The 17,753-nt window shown below is 38.4% G+C and overlaps 1 protein-coding gene across 1 annotated transcript in view; it reads left to right on the plus strand.

Annotated features, from left to right (window-relative positions):
• CFAP47 (cilia and flagella associated protein 47) overlaps positions 1–17,753 on the plus strand; it is a 543,896-nt gene that overhangs the window by 201,510 nt on the left and 324,633 nt on the right. The window contains exons 31-32 of the mRNA XM_042974584.1: positions 8,022–8,103; positions 9,641–9,727. Of these exons, the coding sequence (XP_042830518.1) occupies positions 8,022–8,103; positions 9,641–9,727 (169 nt within the window). The remainder of the gene's footprint in view (positions 1–8,021; positions 8,104–9,640; positions 9,728–17,753) is intronic.

Genomic DNA, 17,753 nt, shown 5'->3' on the forward strand with positions numbered 1-17,753 from the left:
GAGAGAAGCTGGGCAAACAATCCAAGGGCATACAGTGTGGAAACAGCTGAAGAGTGACTGGGGCACACAGTGGGGCGATTATTTGCTCCACCTCCATCAGAATTGAAACCCTGCAAAACTCTGGTCAGGAGATGTGGTATGGGCTGGGGTTTGTGATGGTCTTCCAGGGGAGGGGTCTCCCAGGCTGGGACTGAGGCCAGCTTGACTGAGAATGGCAGTTCCACTAGAAGAATGTGGGGGTGGGGCTAGTGTAAGCAAGTTAGGCAGCCAGTGTCCTTGCTGTGCTGCTTCCCCAGGTGGCTGGCTCTGTGTTTATGCCGAGGGGCGGGAGGGAAATGGCAATGGCCAGGTCCTTTCTTCCTGGAGAGGTTGTCTCTGTGAATGAGGCCTGACAGGGACACACTCTGAGAAGAGCAAAGAAGTCACCTAAGGAAACTGAGCTAAGACCCGGCCTCCTGTTCTAGAGGCTGACTAATGACAGGGACGCCACTGAAGACGCAGAAGGGGAGGAGATGGCTGGCTCTGAAGCCACAGTATGAATGACAAATATATGAGGACTGGGATGGGGCTAAGTCAGTTATGAGGGACCTCTTGGTCCTCAATGGGGCTAAGAGGAGAGACGCAAGATTTTCATCTCAGGCCTCAGTGGCAAGTGCCCACCCACATGGCAGCTAAGCTCCAGACAGAGATAGGGAACATTGCCAAAGAGACTGAGGATCCAGAAAAGTAATCACAAACCTGCTTGTACAGATAGAAAAGTCCCTCTCACCTACTTCATGTGAACCCAAATATAGGACTGATCCATGTTCTGAGAGGCCTTACACAATTTGGAGATCCTTCCTTAACAAAATATCAAATTAAAAATATAAAATTTAGATATACGGATATATACATGGCTTTAGAAGAGACTCATGAAAGTGGGGAAACCTGAGATTGAAGCTTTATTTATTAGACAATATATCTGCCTCTTCCCAGGTGCCATCTTGTGCGGGAATCGAGAGGTCTGAAATTGATTGCTTATCCCAAAGCACAGGATTACTTGTAAAGAGACTGTTAAGTTTAGGAAAAACTAAGATATGTGAACATTCAAGTCTATGTTTTCTTCCTGTTTCTCTGTGCCCCATCTGGTTGAACGAATGAGAAAGATTATATCAGTTAAGGAAAACAGCATGGCTATGTATAACTTTGTAAATTATTTTCATACCACTGACTTATTTATGAGTCAGTGTACCCCCACTAATTTGCGTGCATGTTAAGGGTAGGAAGCACTTCTCATTCATCTGGCATCTCTGACACCCAGCATCCTTCATAACACAGAATGGAACCAATGTTCATTAAATATTTATTTATTAACATTGTCTTTCACAGACATTTGCTTTTTGAGCTTGTGTGGTAACAGGAAGAAAACTTTGAAATTGAGTCTCAGGGTAGTCATAGAAGAATGGAAAAAAATTTGTGAGATATGAAAAATTAGGGATAAGAGAAGAAAACATAAAGTATTTGCATTCCAGGAGAGGAGGTGTAGCCAGTCAGAGAGGATCAAGTTGGGAAAATGTGGAGTCTGTACTATGAAAGTTATACATTGAACTTTATTTATAATACTAACCTATAAATTCTTTACCTAATTATTAAAGCACTTATTTCCTCATACCCGTAGTTTGCTCTGGCTACCATAACAGACTAGAAGGTTTATACAACAGAAATATATTTTCTTACAGTTCCAGAGACTAGAAGTGCAAGATCAAGGTGTTGGCAGATTGGGTTTCTTCTGAGGCCTCTTTGCTTGGCTTGGAGACAGCCACCTCCTCTCTGTGTCCTCACATGGTCTTCCCTTTGTGTACACACACCCCTGGTGTCTGTGTGTCCAAATTTCATCTTCATATAAAGGACATCAGTCAGATTGGATTCGGGCCCACCTAATGGCCTCATTTTATCTTAATTACCTCTTTAAAGGCCTTAACTCCAAGTATAGTCCAATTTTGCAGTACCATGTTAGGGTTTCAACATATGACTTTTTGAGGGGACACAATTCAGCCCATAACAATGCCATATGTCTTGTAAAAACTATTTTGAAAACAGGTATTATAGTTTGTAATAAATTTATCACTCTATTTGAAACAATATGCTTATTTTTTTTTTGTCATTTGTGCCTGTTATGGAGTTAATTGGGTGTCCCTGCAATTTATTTGTTAAAGCCATACCCCCCAGTGCAACTGTATTTGGAAACAGGACCTTTAAGAATGTAATTATAGTTGGGGCACCTGGATTGTTCAGTAGGTTGAGTGTCCGGCTCTTGAGTTCAGCCCAGGTCATGATCTCATGGTTCATGAGTTTGAGCCCCACATTGGACTCTGGGCTGACAGTGCAGAGTCTGCTTTGGATTCTCACTCTCTGTCCCTCCCCTACATGTGAGGGATCCCTCTGTCTTTCTCTCTCAAAAATAAAATAAATATTAAAAAGAAAACAATGTAATTATGTTTAATGATATCATAAAGATGGGATGCTAAGCTGTCTGCAAGCCAGGAAGAAAGGGCTCACAGCCAACCAAATTTTCTAACATTTTGTTCTTGGGCTTCTTGTCTCCAGAAATGTGAGAAAATAAATTTCTGCTGTTTAAACTACCCAGCCTGTGGTATTCTGTTATGACAGACTGAGCAGACTAACACAGTGCCTAGTATTCTTTGATATGATTTCATTTATTTATAACCATTAATCGTTTTTATGATGTCATTACCTTTCACTGAAAAAATAAACTTTTTTTTATTATTTCCATAATATAAAACTAAAACAAGCAGAACAAAAACACTATGTACCTAGCATTGAAACTGCAATGTAGGTTATCATATAATCTAAAACTATTGTAACTGTTACTTTCCAATACCATTGATTTTTAAATAAATTTTTCATTCACCAAAATAAATATGCTGAGAAAACCAACTCACTCTGCTTTATACATAAATGTAATTCCATTTGTTATTTCATTTCTTTTATCTTGAAAAACTTTATACCCTTCTTACTTATGCATGACCACTATGGTATCTTATTTAATGGAATGGCATCTAAGAATAAAAATATTTCAAAGCAGCAGTCTAAGAGTGGTTCTGGAAGAATGCACTGATATTGGGTACAAGAGCATGGCTTTTGAATTAGGTAGAGATAGGCTCAAATTCTAGCTCTTTCGTACTTCTGTGAATTTACACAAGTTAACCCGTTTAAGCTTCAATTTCCATATCTGTAAAGTTGAAGATGATAATTCCCAAACTTAACTGGTTGATAAAACAATTAAAAATATTAAATATGTATTACATGACACATAGTAGATTATGATGATGATTAATTTAAATGAAATAAGTTGTGATCTATGGGTTTCATATGCTAAAATGTTTTCTTATGTTTCTTCAATATGGTAGCCATTAGTGACATGTGGAAAACTGACTCTTGTGATATCATTATCACTGAAATACAATATTTTAGTTTAGTTTAGTTTATTTATTTTGAGAGAGAGGGAGAGTGGGGGAGAGAGAGCAGAAGAGGGGCAGAGAGAGAGGGAAAGGGAGAATCCCAAGCAGGCTCTGCACTGTCATCATGGAGCATGATACAAGGCTCGATCCCACGAACCCTGTGATCATGACCTCAGCTGAAATCAAGAGTCAGACACTTAACCGACTGGGCCACCCAGGCGCCCCCAAATAGAGTATTTTAAAAGTCTGTACCTCTATAAGAAAGAAAAGTTTTATTGACATAAAACTGCCAGAAAACCAGTATTTATCAAGTGTGTCTTTATTAGATAAAATAGAAACTTTTAAAAAGTTTTTATAATTTTAAAATAGAAAGCACATGACTTTTGTTTTAATTTTGCTCTGTCCCACTCTTGGTCTTTGATGATTGATTTAAATAAAGTAAATATTTTAATTCAATAAGGCAAACATTCTAATGACATTTTTATTTTAGAAAGTTAGTTGTGTTTATCTCTTTTAGAAGGAGTTAATTATAATTATTTACAAAAAAAAAGGTGTATTTTAAAATCTATTGAAGTGTTACCTATGAACAGAAGAAAAAGGGTCAGACGCTTAAATAAATCTTTATTGTTTGTGCATTATAGAAATGAAACAGTTTTCTGATAACTTTAGTAAATTATATGGTACTCAAAATCGTCATCTTATTGTTGTAGCGCTGATGTTGGTACAGCTCCCAGTAGTGTTGACACTAACATGGATGGTTTCTGTTTTGACATTTTATGATGTGAGGACACAAGTATGGAAGAATGATTTTGGAGTTAATGCCAAGCCATTCAAATTTATTGCTTTTTTATTAGCAAATACATGCTTATCAGGATATGTTGGCTATGATAAAATCCCTCAACATTTCAATGGTTAATAAAATTGGGTCATTAATCCAAGATACATGCATATGTTTCATCATGGAAATAAATACATTAAATCCAAAAAATCATAAATGTTACAGTGAACAATTACAGTATACAAGTGAAATTATATTGGTTTTATGCAATAAATGAGAAATTCAAAAATCTTTGGAGATCAAGTTGAGGATTTAATAACTCATTACATCTAATTTATTTTGTTCTACTTAGTGTAAACTTGGAAGAAATATGTAAATAGAAAACCTAGCATGTAAAAGTGTAATCAAATCAATTATGAAAGTCAACTCTCTATAATACTGATCAGACAAAATCTATTGACAAAGCACAATCATTAATACTGTCTTAGGGACTGATGAAGTTAGGATTTAAGATAGATTCCAAATGAAAAGAAGAAAACGAGTCTCTTACATGGGAGGAAAAATAATTTTCCCTTGACCCTTCTAGATTCTTGGCTGAGATTTCCCCCCCAACCTGCCCTGTAATATAAAGACCGGAGGAAAAAATATTGTGTATGTTAAGTATAGTAGCCCCCCAAAGATTTGAGACTCAAAAGAAAGCCTAAAGATGAGACTTCTATACCATTCTGAGCTAAGGAAAAGAATAGGAGTCTAGGGCTTTCAAGAGGGAAGGGGACCAAGATGGGGAAGACGTAATTCTTTGCAAAGGTGAGAGGAGGAAATACTTGTTACACAAAGGTTGCCCTGTCATGCAGATAAATCTTTCAATTGAAAAAGTTATCTATTTCCCTGCAATAGCTCTCTTCCTGGTACAGGCCCCTTTTCTAATGTAAATTTCCTTTCTAAAGGTATGTTTTCCTTTACAAAAGGGTGACCTCTCTGTTTTTAGAGCTTCTCCTCTCCTGCAGTTTCTCAAAATAATTGGTGTGCCAAAGAAGTATATTTTCCAGTGGCATATTCTGCTAACCTTCACCCCATAACAGTGTCTGTAAAATTCGGTGAAAAAATAAAATTCACCTGAGTAAATTTTAAAGCTCTTATCAGTTTTATTCAGCAATTCATGAATCGGGCAGCATCCAATCTAGCAGATAGAAAAAAGCTCTGAAGAGCTGTACAAGTCAAGAGATTTTATAGGCAGAAGGAAGCAAGAACAACGGAGTTGTGCTTAGGCAATGGGGGCGGGGGACAGAATGTTCCATCCCAAACTGTGCCACTTTGGCATGGGGATTGTTTTGAGCTGAAAGCAAGTGAGACCCAGCAGACAGGAAAAGCTTTTTACCTCACCCTTAACTGTCTACACGAATTTACATAAAAGTTTGTACCAGGAAGGGAGCTATTACCAGAGATAACTTTTCCTATCAGAAAGACTTAACTACATGGCATGACAAATGACTCTTTACCAAATATTTGCTCTTTTCATAATCCTGTGAATTTTCTCCCTCCCCTTGGAAGACCCAGACCCCTAACCCCTCTCCTTAGCCTCAACTGCCTGACTGCCTCTCAGTCTTCCTGTCTTTGTGGGGCTCCCATAGGTATGTAATTAAATCTGTTTTTTTTCCCCCTCTTCATCTGTCTGTCAATTTGATTATTGGATTAGCAAAAATACCTAGAAGGTTAGGAGGGAAAAGTTTTCAGTTCCTACAGCACAAAAGCAGACTGGTTATTGCAAAGTTACTTTGTCTAGGAGCGATGGTAGGGATCTTTCAGGCAGATTACCTAGCTAATGCTGCTCAGGCATTTCTGAGGGACTGCTTTCAGATCCCCTTTCTGGGAGAGCCGAAATCATAATGAAGTTAAATCTCACTTTTGGGGACATGGAGTTTAGCATAACTGACTCCATTTAGGGCTTGTTGTCTTTAATATTGCAAAATATTCATTTCATTCTTCATCCTCAACATTTTACTGAGGGCCGATTCTCTGCTGGACACTATGGCATACTGAAATGAATACCACACGGTCTCCTTCCTTACGAAGTTCTCAGTTTAATGTTTCCCTGATAATTTTTCTTAGAATTTCGGTAGCATTTAATAGAAGTGATGATTTCCTTCTGGAATCCCGTATTTGTTTTGGATGCAAGAAAGTATTCCAGCTTCTGCATGTCTCTGTCTTTGTTTAGACAGGCAGCTCAGAGACAGACACCACTGGGATTTCAACTTCATGGATCGTCATCTCATTTGAGTTCTTACATATGCTTTAGGTGGGCTACTCCTGCTAAGGAGTAGTGTTCCATTAAAATTAGATATTATTTAACTCTATAATAATTGCAGCCTAGTGAGGAATCATAGGAGTAATGTAGATGCAGATGGGAAATGCGTGACAATCAAACAGAATGGATGGTGTTTGACTTCTGAACAAAGGAGCTTTATGCATGCAGTATAATTTCTTCCACCAGCTTCCTCTGGCCCAAAGCCAAGGCCAACTTAATCTCTCTAAAACTCTGCTCTTTGCTTCCATCCCCACTAGGGTTCCCTTTCTCACTTCTTTTTTCTCATTCATCTGTGCTACCTTCAAGCTTTGAGCTTATAGAATTATCTTGAGATTCCTTTCCACCTTTTCTTTTTCCCACTTTTCAGTGGTTACAGGACTGCAAAACATCTACAGAGCTGAGTACTCGAGGTGGCATTCTCTGACAAATACTTATCATGGATGGCATTCTATGGTCACTAAATGAGTTAGACTTGAACATTTAAATCCCCACTAGGAAGCACTCCTGCCCAAACCGTATTAGATTAAACTTCGTTAAAGTGGTTCTGCTGGTGGTAGACATGAATATGAAGACCTTGAATTAAAATATTTCAAGAAATATGACAGTTAAAAATATAATCTTGAATGTGATAAATTCTATACATATGAATATATATGCCTTTAAATGTATAAAATAATATTAAATAGATATTTGCTGCAACAGATATACTACTACAAGTTTATATAATCAGAGAAGCCAGAATTTTTGGATATTCTCTGGAAAAATAGGTGATAAATTGTGTTATATTTGGGGTTTTCTATTTTCAGGTATATGTTGTGATAGGCATTTACTAAGCATTGGGTGACTAATGATCTGTTAGATGCTTTATTGTATTCAAACATTTCCTGGATATTTTTCAGTTTTATAATGTTTTTTTTTTTAAGTTTATTTATTTTGAGAGAAAGAGAGAGAGAAAACACAAGTGGGGGAGGGGCAGAGAAAGAGAGGAAGAAAGAAACAATCCCAAGGAGGCTCCTTGCTGTTAGCATGGGGGGCGCAAACTCATGAACTGTGATATCATGGCCTGAGCCGAAACCAAGAGCCAGACGCTTAACCAACTTAGCCAGCCAGGCACCCCTCAATTTTATAATGTCATACAGCAATAAAATGGTTAGTGTCTTGGCAATAGGAGTCAAGTCATATAACTCTGTGTTCTGTTACTTTTTAAGGATAGATGTGGCTGATTATAGGCAAGTGAAATTCTTAAGATTATAGAGTTGAGTAAGTTCTTTGTCATTATTAATTCTCTAAAGAAAGCATCATATGCACATTTCATTGTTAAGGGAACTGTTAAGACGATACAAATTTTAAATTTGAAAATTAAAATTCAATACACATTAAACTATATGACATTGAAATAATTGATGTTCAAATGCAAATGAAATACAAACCATTGAGTATTCTATCATAATAATTTGGACTTTTTATTTTATTTTAGCGCTCAAGGAGCATGTATTTCTCATGTGCTGCCAGAATTTCTGCTTGAACCAGAAGATTATAAAAAGTGGCTTGAAATTACAGTAAGGGAATACAATTTCTAGAACAATCTACACAGTTATTGAATTGACTGATTTCTGGTCTTTGTTAGAAGATTTCATTTTAAAATCTTGGTATTTTTATTTATGAAATGTCCTATGGATTCTGCTTCTCTGCAAAGCCTATGTGTGTGTGTATAAATATTAATATAAATATTAAGAACAAACATTTAAATATATGTGTATACATATACACACACAGACATGTTTTTCTGTCTGTCTAAAAGTTTTTATGGAGTTCCTGTTGTCAGAGAACAAGAATATCCTGTCCCCTTCAAGGTCCTTCTAGCTAGACTGAGAATTAAATTGTCATGAGACAGATTAATAGGAGAAAATAAAATTTACTAGCAGACATAAGGGGAATCCACATAGATATGGAAATTCCAAAGAGTCAAAATGAGGTATAAAAGTCATCCTGAACTAAGGAGAAAGGGGGTAGGGGTCTGGGACTTTAGAGAAAAGGAATGTACTTCACAATGTGATAAGAAGAGTAGATGTTTGGTAATTAGGTGTTTGCCCTGCCAGACAGATGGGCCACTCATATAAAAATTTATCTCTGCTAACAACCTTATTTTGATATAGATACCCCCCCGCCCCCCCCTCCCACCACCACATACAGACTCTTCTGTGAGTTAAGGGAGGGGAAAAATTTCTCTTGAACCCACAGGACCTGGGTTTTGGGGGGACCTGTCCCAAACCCCTTCAAACTCGATCTTTGTGCCAAAGTGACCCATCTTGGGGCAGCCTCCCCTCGGACCCTACACTGTGCAGAAATGATTACATGGCTTTCTTAAATATATAATTGCTTCTTTTATTGGATCTAATAATGGAGAATAGTTTATTCTTTTGTAAATGATTTTTTAAAGGAAATTTTTAGAATATATATCTTCTAAGGAAATACTGGTTGAATTTCCCTACCACTTGCCATTTCCCTTCATTTCCCTTCTTCATTTAAAGGGGAGAATAGGCAGAAATTAAGCAAAATATGCCTAGTTGTTTTCAAAGTACACAGTTCATTTTATGGAAACCTGCTGAGAAGGGGAATTGCTTGGAGAAGCCTACAGGCTTTGAGGCGACTCTCCTCTCACCACATGACGTGATCAGGAGAACCAGGGGCCTGTCCTTTGACACTGGTGAGTTCCGGTGGCTTAGCCAAAGACCATGTTCCTTTTTGGGGCTCAGAGCTCAGAGTAACTTCGCATTTCATTCTGCCACTTCTGCCACAGAATGAGCTAGTAGATACGGTGAATGGATAAATCTCTGACCTCAGTAAGGGGCTGTGTGTTCCAGAAAGTTACCTCTGTTGATAGTTTCTTTTATTGGTACATGGAGAATTAGAGATCTTGATGAATGTATAAATAGAACATGCAAAAGTTTGTAAAAAGAAAAAAAAACCCTTATATGCTACGTGGTTAAAACTTTGGACTTATATTTGCCTTACATTTTTACTAATATTGTAATATTTTATTTTTTTTTAACTCTTCCACTAAATACCTTGCCTGTGTGTTCCTGTGCGCCTAAGGAAAAACCTTCTATTGTTATAGAGATGACTCGGTTTGAAGCCTGGAGTAAAGGGGCATGGACAGATGTATTCCTTCAGATATACAAGGTAACATTTCCAGGCTTGTTCACTGCTAGGGTATTTTGGTTGATTTATATGAATAGTGTATTAGTTAAGGTATAGGTAATGATCCTGATTAAAGAATTCAAAAGCACAGTGGCTCAAATAAGGTAGACATTTTCTTTTTCTTTCTCATGGAACAATTGAGAAGTAAGTGCTTTAGGGATAGTACGGTGTCTCTTCCACGCTCAGTACTGGGCTTTCATTGTGGTACAATTTCTCAGAACAAGGAAGAAAGAACACCTGCAAGAGTAGTGGAGGAAAAGTAAATACTGTTTAAGGCTGTCACCCAAAAAGTGTATCATTTCTGTTGGGCAGGATTTACTCACATGATGGTACCTAGCTGCAGGGCATGTTGAGAAATGTAATCCCTAAAATAGGTAGCTACTGTCATATTCTGGTACTAAAAGGAAGCATTAGGGGCATCTGGGCGGCTCAGTCAGTTAAGCATCTGACTTTGGCTCAGGTCATGATCTCGTGGTTCATGGGTTCGAGCCCCACGTCGGGCTGTGTGCTGACAGCTCAGAGCCTGGAGCCTGCTTTGAATTCTGTGTCTTGCTCATGCTCTGTATCTCTCTCTCTCTCTCTCTCTCTCTCTCTCTCTCAAAAATAAACATTAAACAAATAAAATAAAAGGAAGCATTCATTAAAGAATGGATGATAGTGACAATTATGGTTTCTACTTCTAGTACATACTAGACTCTTGCTATAAACGTTATTCTGGGGAGATATCCACTAGGAATCCACGTCAGTAGGTAAGGCCAGGTTTTGAGGAGACTCTCCAATTTACCTCATGCCAAGTTGCATTTGTAGGTAGATTAACATAGCATAAATTATGCCTTCACATCCTGCATCTTTTTTGGATAAACAAAAAAGTCCTGAGAATCATTCCCTAGGCTTCTAAATGTGGCATGACAGATCTTGCCCACTAAGACTCGTGGGGGTTTTTGCTTTGTCTTCACAGATCGAAACCATAAGTAGGGTGAGCTGTGGAACAAGGGAGTTAAAATGAGGGAGAAGTTAAAAAGAAGCAGCAGTCACTGAAAGGAAAGGACAAAATTAATAACTAGAGAGTGTGTAGTTTATGTAAGACTCTTGTCATGAGATGCTTTTGAAAAGTTTATTTTATTTTATATTTTTTTAAGAGACAGGCTGCAAGTGGAGTTGAGGCAGAGAGAGGGGAACAGAGGATCTGAAGTAGGCTCTGTGCTGACAGTAGCGAGCCCATTGCAGGGCTCGAACTCACCATCAGTGAGATCATGACCTGAGCCAAAGTCAGACGCTTAAACAACTGAGCCTCACAAGATGCTTTTTAAATGTGATATTGTTTAATCTTCACAAGCAGTAATCTCCAGTTGAGAGACAAGGAAACAAAAGTCTACAGGTACATGGGTACATGTACTATCTTCCAAGGTCACCTGATTTTAGCCATATAAAACCCTCTGATGTAGATGGAGCTTTTTTCTTTCTTGTTCTCTGCAGGTACTGAAGCCCCAGGTCCCCTTGCTCCTCCTCTCTGGTAGCCTAAATCCGCCACGGCACCCAGCTACCCAGCCTACCCTCTAGAGAGTTCCTTCTGCTGCATGATTCCTACTTACTCCTCTCCTCTTGTTCTTGTGTCAGCCAGCCCTGCCTTTTTTTTTTTTTTTTTTTTTTTTTTTTTTTTTTTTTTTTTTTTTTTTTTTTTTTTTTGCCAGATGTCAAAGACAGAAATCCTGTTTTTCCTGGAGTAATTCCCTGAAGAATGTACAAAGGCATTCATGACTCTCAGCCAAACTTAGATTTGGAACATTTTCTTCTTTTTTTTCTTAACTCCAGGCTGTATCATCTATAATTTTGCTCACTAATAAAGAGGAGGAACTCTAAAACAGAAGGGAAGAAAATGCCCTACTTTATGGACAAACTAGTCCTGACATTGGGTAGTGGGCTTTCTTCACTCATTCATTTATTCACTCATGCATTGATGGATATGTTTAGTTCATCTTACCTGTCTTTCCCAACCTATAAGTCTATGAATTTAGAAGACAAGTATTGAGGTGCCTGGGTTGCTCAGTCGGTTAAGCATTTGACTGTTGATTCCCACTCGGGTCATGATCTCACGGTTCGTGGCTTTGAGCCCTGCATCGGGCTCCATGCTTACAGGGCAGAGCTGTCTTGAGATTGTCTCTCTCTTTACTCTCCCTGCTCCCTCTCTCTCTCTCTCTCTCTCTCTCTCTCTCTCTCTCAGGATAAATAAAAATTAAGAGAAATAAATAAATTAAATAAAATAAAATAAAAACTAAATATTATTTATAAATTCAGAATTTGGTAGAGTGTCAGCTACATAGCAGATGCTCAATAAATACTTGCTACTTAACTATTAGGGTGCAGGCACTGTACTAGGCTCTGAGGGTGTAAACCGGATACAGTCTTTCTGTTCCAGGATTTTGTGTCCTGGAGTATATAAGTAACTAAAAATCTATAATTACATGGAAGCATGACAAATGCTATGATAAGGTAAGCCCAGAGCACTAAGGGTGAGTGCACCTAGAGAAGAACCTACCTTTCCTGTGCCTTGGGGAAGGTTTCTGGGAAGAAAATCAATTTAATCTGACTTTGATCCCAGTCACAAGTTAGATTGTAGTTGACTTTGTAAGCCAAACCAAGGAATCTGTACTTTTTGGATTTTAGCCCAGGGTCAGTACAGAGCTAGCAAAGGATGAGGTTAGCATCCTCATGTTTAAACATGAGGTTGACATAATCAGCTTTGCATTCTAGACAAATCACACTCTGGTACAGTGTGGAAACTGTTTGGAGCTGTATTTAAGAGCCTGGTGCTGGGAATACTGGTAGTAGTGGGAAAGATAAGTAAGGGGCAGCTTTTGTAAATATTAGGAGTAGAAAACAGTAGGACTTGGTTAGTGAATAGATCTTGGGGCGGGGGGGGTGAAAGAGAGAGGTAAAAGATGACATTGGGTCTTGCTGAGGTGACTGAATGGAATTTGATGCCAGTCACTGAAATAACAAGGCAGTGGGGGTACTAACAGGACTTTGTTGGGTGTGGAGGATGAGATAGGGTAAGAGGGCATAATGAATTAATTTTCGTTGTGCTGTATTATGGTGCCCTGTGTCATTATGAAGTGGGTATATCCTTCAGTCAGGAAAGAGTTCTGGGTGGCAACGTATGTTTGGGATTCTTTGCTGATAAGTCATAGGAATAGGTAAGATTGCCCAATCACACAGAGCTGTGATTCTCCATGTATTGTGTCTAAAGCATGGATAGCTCTAGAAGCTCCAGTAAATCAGAAGTGGATTGGCAATTTCTCTTGTAAAAGCAAGCAGTGTTGTTGATGGGAGTTTCACAGGTTGGAAATAGATTGTGATTTTCACAATCCCTTTAGGTTCTTATTTTCTCCTTCCTAAAGGTCGTGCATGCATTCCACGGCTGCCTTTGTCAGTTCTCCTTGGCTAGTAGTTTGGATAACGGAATATAGCTTGTCTCAACCATTTTGATTTTGTGGCAGTTGCTTATTTTTGCTTGTTAAATTTCCATGTTTAATTATTGCTATTTTCTTCCATTATATTCCTAATTCACAAAAATGTATTGATGGCTAAAAATGAGTCATTGAAGCACAAGCGAGATGAAAAACAATAACACAAACACTCAAATTCAGAATGCTGTTTTAAATGTAAATATATAAATAGGGCTCTCATGTAGATATAAAGGATACATCTGTATATGCTGAAAGAAGTGCATGTGCTATTTTTACCGAAGAATCTGGAAAACAAAAAGGTGATTAATAATAAATATCTGAATAATAAATTTAGGTAAACAGTTTATTCATTTGTTCCCAGTGTCCTATCATAAGGGTTTTTTTTTTAATAGTGGCACAACTCTGTAAAATATTTTGATATTTTTAAACAGACAGCAGTAATCTTTCCCGTTAATTAAACACATTTTCCCCAATTCAAAACTTCTGTTATAAAGTTGGAGTATTGCTAGTATTGCTAAAGGTAGGCAGGACCCCAGTTCTACTGAGGCATTATTTAGAATTGCATGCCTCTGTAGAAGACAAGCAAAGATAGCACAAGGGATCATATTTGTGAGGAAAACTGAAAATGAGCTTCAGTTAAATGTGATTGGGAAGAGTAAAATTGGTGAAGTTCTTTTCTTAAATGGCTTTGCGGGATGTCCCTTAATGTCAGTGGCATATAGTGTGGAAACTGTTATTCTCATATGTGGTAGCAAATATTGCATGTTTTATTTGGATATAAGGGAGCATACGAACACATTTGCAGGTGTGTGATAAATACATGTGAAAGAAGTAAATGATAACGTTTTGTTCTCTTTACCAAGGAAAGCCCATGCTCTTGGAGGAGTGATTCTTTGTCATTAATGTAAGATTAATTTGTAACGTAACCTGGAGGAAATCTGTTGGTGGTAGATATTGATAGACATTTAGCCATTGGTCACAAGAAAGGGTGTTGCAAATGAACCCTTATTCATAGGGAAATGTAGGTGATTAAAAATATGCTTCAGTTACAAAGTCATTTGTTAAAGGAAATAGAAAAAAATATAAATACTGTTAGGCTACTGAGTTACCTAATTGCTTCGCGATCTCTGTCAATTCAAGGTGTTTCTCTCCAATTTTGAGATGTGCTAGTTATGAAGGGGAGGTCACTCTCACATGCATTTTTCTTTTTTTTTTAATTTTTAAAAAAATTCTTAATGTTTACTTATTTTTGAGAGAGAGAGCGTGAGTAGGGGAGGGGCAGAGAGAGAGAGAGAGACAGAATCTGAAACAGGCTTCAGGCTCTGAGTTGTTAGCACAGAGCCTGATGTGGGGCTCAAACTCAGGAATGGTGAGATCATGACCTAGGCCAAAGTTGGACGCTTAACCAGCTGAGCCACCCAGGTGCCCCCCACGTGCATTTTTCCAACAGGAATGAGATTAAAAATAATATCTTCATAGCACTGATGTTTTTCCGTATTGTCATTTTCATTATTTTAAGTGGCTAGCTCAAATGATCCACCAGGTAATCCTATCCATGTTTTGGACATATACCTATAGGATTTGAATATCATGATTTTTAATATGGGAGAAATCACTAAAGCATCTAAAGTTTGGCTTTTTTCCAAGATTTATTGGAGAAAAAAATGTATTGAACTGTTGAATAGACAGATAGACTGAATATGATTGTGTAGTTTCTACACAGCTTGAGTTGATGATTGGGAGCTAAAACCAGCCTATGTGCTGCTCATGAAGGCTATGGACACTATTCTACTCTGTGTCTCAACAAACGAAGGGGGTATTTTTACTTTAAATAAGGGTACCATCAGGACGACAGTTTCTTAGAGCGTGTGTCATTTTCTAATTTGCACAAAGACACTGTATAGGTTATGGAGCTCCTGGTAGTGGAAGCTGAAGAAACTTTTCCCAAAGATGAATGCCATTGAAGAGTAGAATACTATTTAATGCTATTGCCTGAGTTTCTTTACCTTTGGCTTTTGAGTGTGGTATGTTCATCAACCAGCTTGGCATTTGCTTGTTATTTGAAAGTAGATGAAGTAGATTTCAATAAAAAAATAATCTCTATAATTTCAGGCTTCATGTTGGGCCTGACTGTCCAAAACAATCAAAATGAGCACCTATTCTATGAACCTGTAATTATGAGGTAGGATTTTCTCATTTAGTGGAAATAGAGAGTAAGAAAAGAAATTACTGAATATATAAAGTGATATAGAGCTCAATACATCCATCATCTAGGTAGATGTAAATACCTTGATAGAGTGTAACAATATCATTCATCTCATTGATATTAAGCTACACTTATTCTCATTACTACTACTAACATAATGTTCTGAATATTATGTTGAATCTTTATTTTTTAATTACAACAATTAGTGATCTTTCTTAATGCATATTTAGTGGTTTCTGGGAGATAAAATTGGGAGAAACACACCTATAAAATATGAAGAAAAGATGGCATGAGAAACCTGATATCAAAGAAACCCAGTATTTAAATAGGTAAGGGAAGAGAATCCTGCAAATGAGCTTGAAATATTGCAAAAAGATAGCATTAATACTTTATGACATGATGAACAAGGAGGGAAGAAAGCCTTTGAGGGAGGGCGTGGTATCAGATGAAATTCATACCAAATGAAATTGAGAGGTTGCTTAAGAGAATAGTTAAAAATTCCCTGTTGTAGAGGCACCTGGGTGGCTCAGTCGATTAAGCGTCCGGCTTCAGCTCAGGTCATGATCTCATGGGCTGTGAGTTGAAGCCCCGCGTTGGGCTCTGTGCTGACAGGTCAGAGCCTGGAGCCTGTTTCAGATTCTGTGTCTCCCTCTCTGCCCCTCCCTCACTCATGCTCTGTCTCTGTGTCTCGCAAAAATGAATGAACGTTAAAAAAAATTCCCTGTTGTATTGGACAACAAAGGCACTTTCAGGGTGTGGGAATAGTAATGTGTTGGGGGAAGGTTATTAGGTGGACTTTGGTTTGATGAACAAAAGGAATGAAAGTGGAGAGCATAAGGGTAGAAAACGCCTTCATGATTTATAACTGGTAGAGGGAACAGACAGAAGAATCAGGGGAATCCAAGTTTGGGAGCTTTTAGAGAGCTGAGTGTAAGTGAGCATGTTTTGATATTGCTGAAAAGGAACTGCTGAGGAGAGATAAATTAAAGATCCAAAAGCTAAAAAAGGCAACTGATGCAGGAATCTCCAGAAGAAGATAAGTAGGTTTGGTATCTAGTGCAAGATAAGGGATAGCTCATCCATTGTTGCTGTAGAGAAGGAAGAAAAGTGAGTGCAGATGCAAGAACTTTGGGACACGTGGTAGGATACTGCACTGTTCTCATTTAATATGTCAGCCCTTTGCTCTTTGAAGTAGTGATGAGGGATCTTCTGAGAAAAACTAGCATTTAGGCTGAAAGGGAAGGAGATCTGGTGAGAGATGATTAAGGAGCCAGGAGCCACTATGGGTAATAGGGGTGAGAAGACAAGGGAAACAGATCTCTGGGCCTGCAGGGCTTTATGTTTAATTTTTTTTTTTTTTTTACATTTATTTACTTTTGAGAGACAGAGAGAGACAGAGGATAAGTGGAAGAGGGGCAGAGAGAGAAAGAGACATAGAATCCGAAGCAGGCTCCAGGCTCTGAGCTGTCAGCACAGAGCCTGATGCAGGGCTCGAACTCACGGACTGTGAGATCATGACCTGAGCCGAAGTCGGGTGCTTAACCAACTGAGCCACCCAGCCGCCCCAGGGCCTTATCTTTAAATCAGAAACAGGTGCATCTCAGTTTTCCTGGAATCCCTGGCAGCGATCTCTGTGGATGATTTATGCAGTGCCTAGGAGCCCAGGTCAGATTGTTGCTGTGCCTTCCACCACCAGCAAACTGCCTTGTAGCTTGTCTCCTCTTTGAGCTTTCTCTCTACCTCCTGTCTTAACTGAAGCTTGTGTCTTCACCCCCAGATCACTTCCAGGTGGGCCTCCTTAGTAGGGGCTGTGGATGAACAAGCTTGAATGCTTCTTTTAAAATTTTCTTTTCTGGAGCACCTGGGTGGCTCGGTTGGTCAAGCATCCGACCTCACTTCAAGTCAGGGTCTCATGGTTCATGAGTTCAAGCCCTGCAGCTGGTTCTCTGCTGTCAGCACAGAGCTTGCTTTGAACCCTCTGCCCCCTTCTCTCTCTGCCCCTCTTCTGCTCACATGCTCTCTCTCTCTCTCTCTCTCTCTCCCTCCCCCTCCCCCTCTCTCTCCCCCTCTCTCTCCCCCTCTCTCTCCCCCCCCTCAAAAAAAAACAATTAAAATGTTTTTCTTTCTCTATTCCTTTTTAAAAATTTATTATTGTTTTTCTAGTTCTTAGTCTATGGAATTAAATTGCATTCTCTTTACAACAAATTTGTGATCTTGATAGTATTTAGACCTAAATGACTGCAAGAAATTTTGTTAGGGTGAGAAACATTTGTGGTATGTTTGAGCAATGTTTATTATATTCTTGCATTTAAACAGTATGACCAAGGGAAAGGTA

Source organism: Panthera tigris, chromosome X, assembly GCF_018350195.1.
Source record: "Panthera tigris isolate Pti1 chromosome X, P.tigris_Pti1_mat1.1, whole genome shotgun sequence".
Taxonomy (NCBI): domain Eukaryota; kingdom Metazoa; phylum Chordata; class Mammalia; order Carnivora; family Felidae; genus Panthera; species Panthera tigris.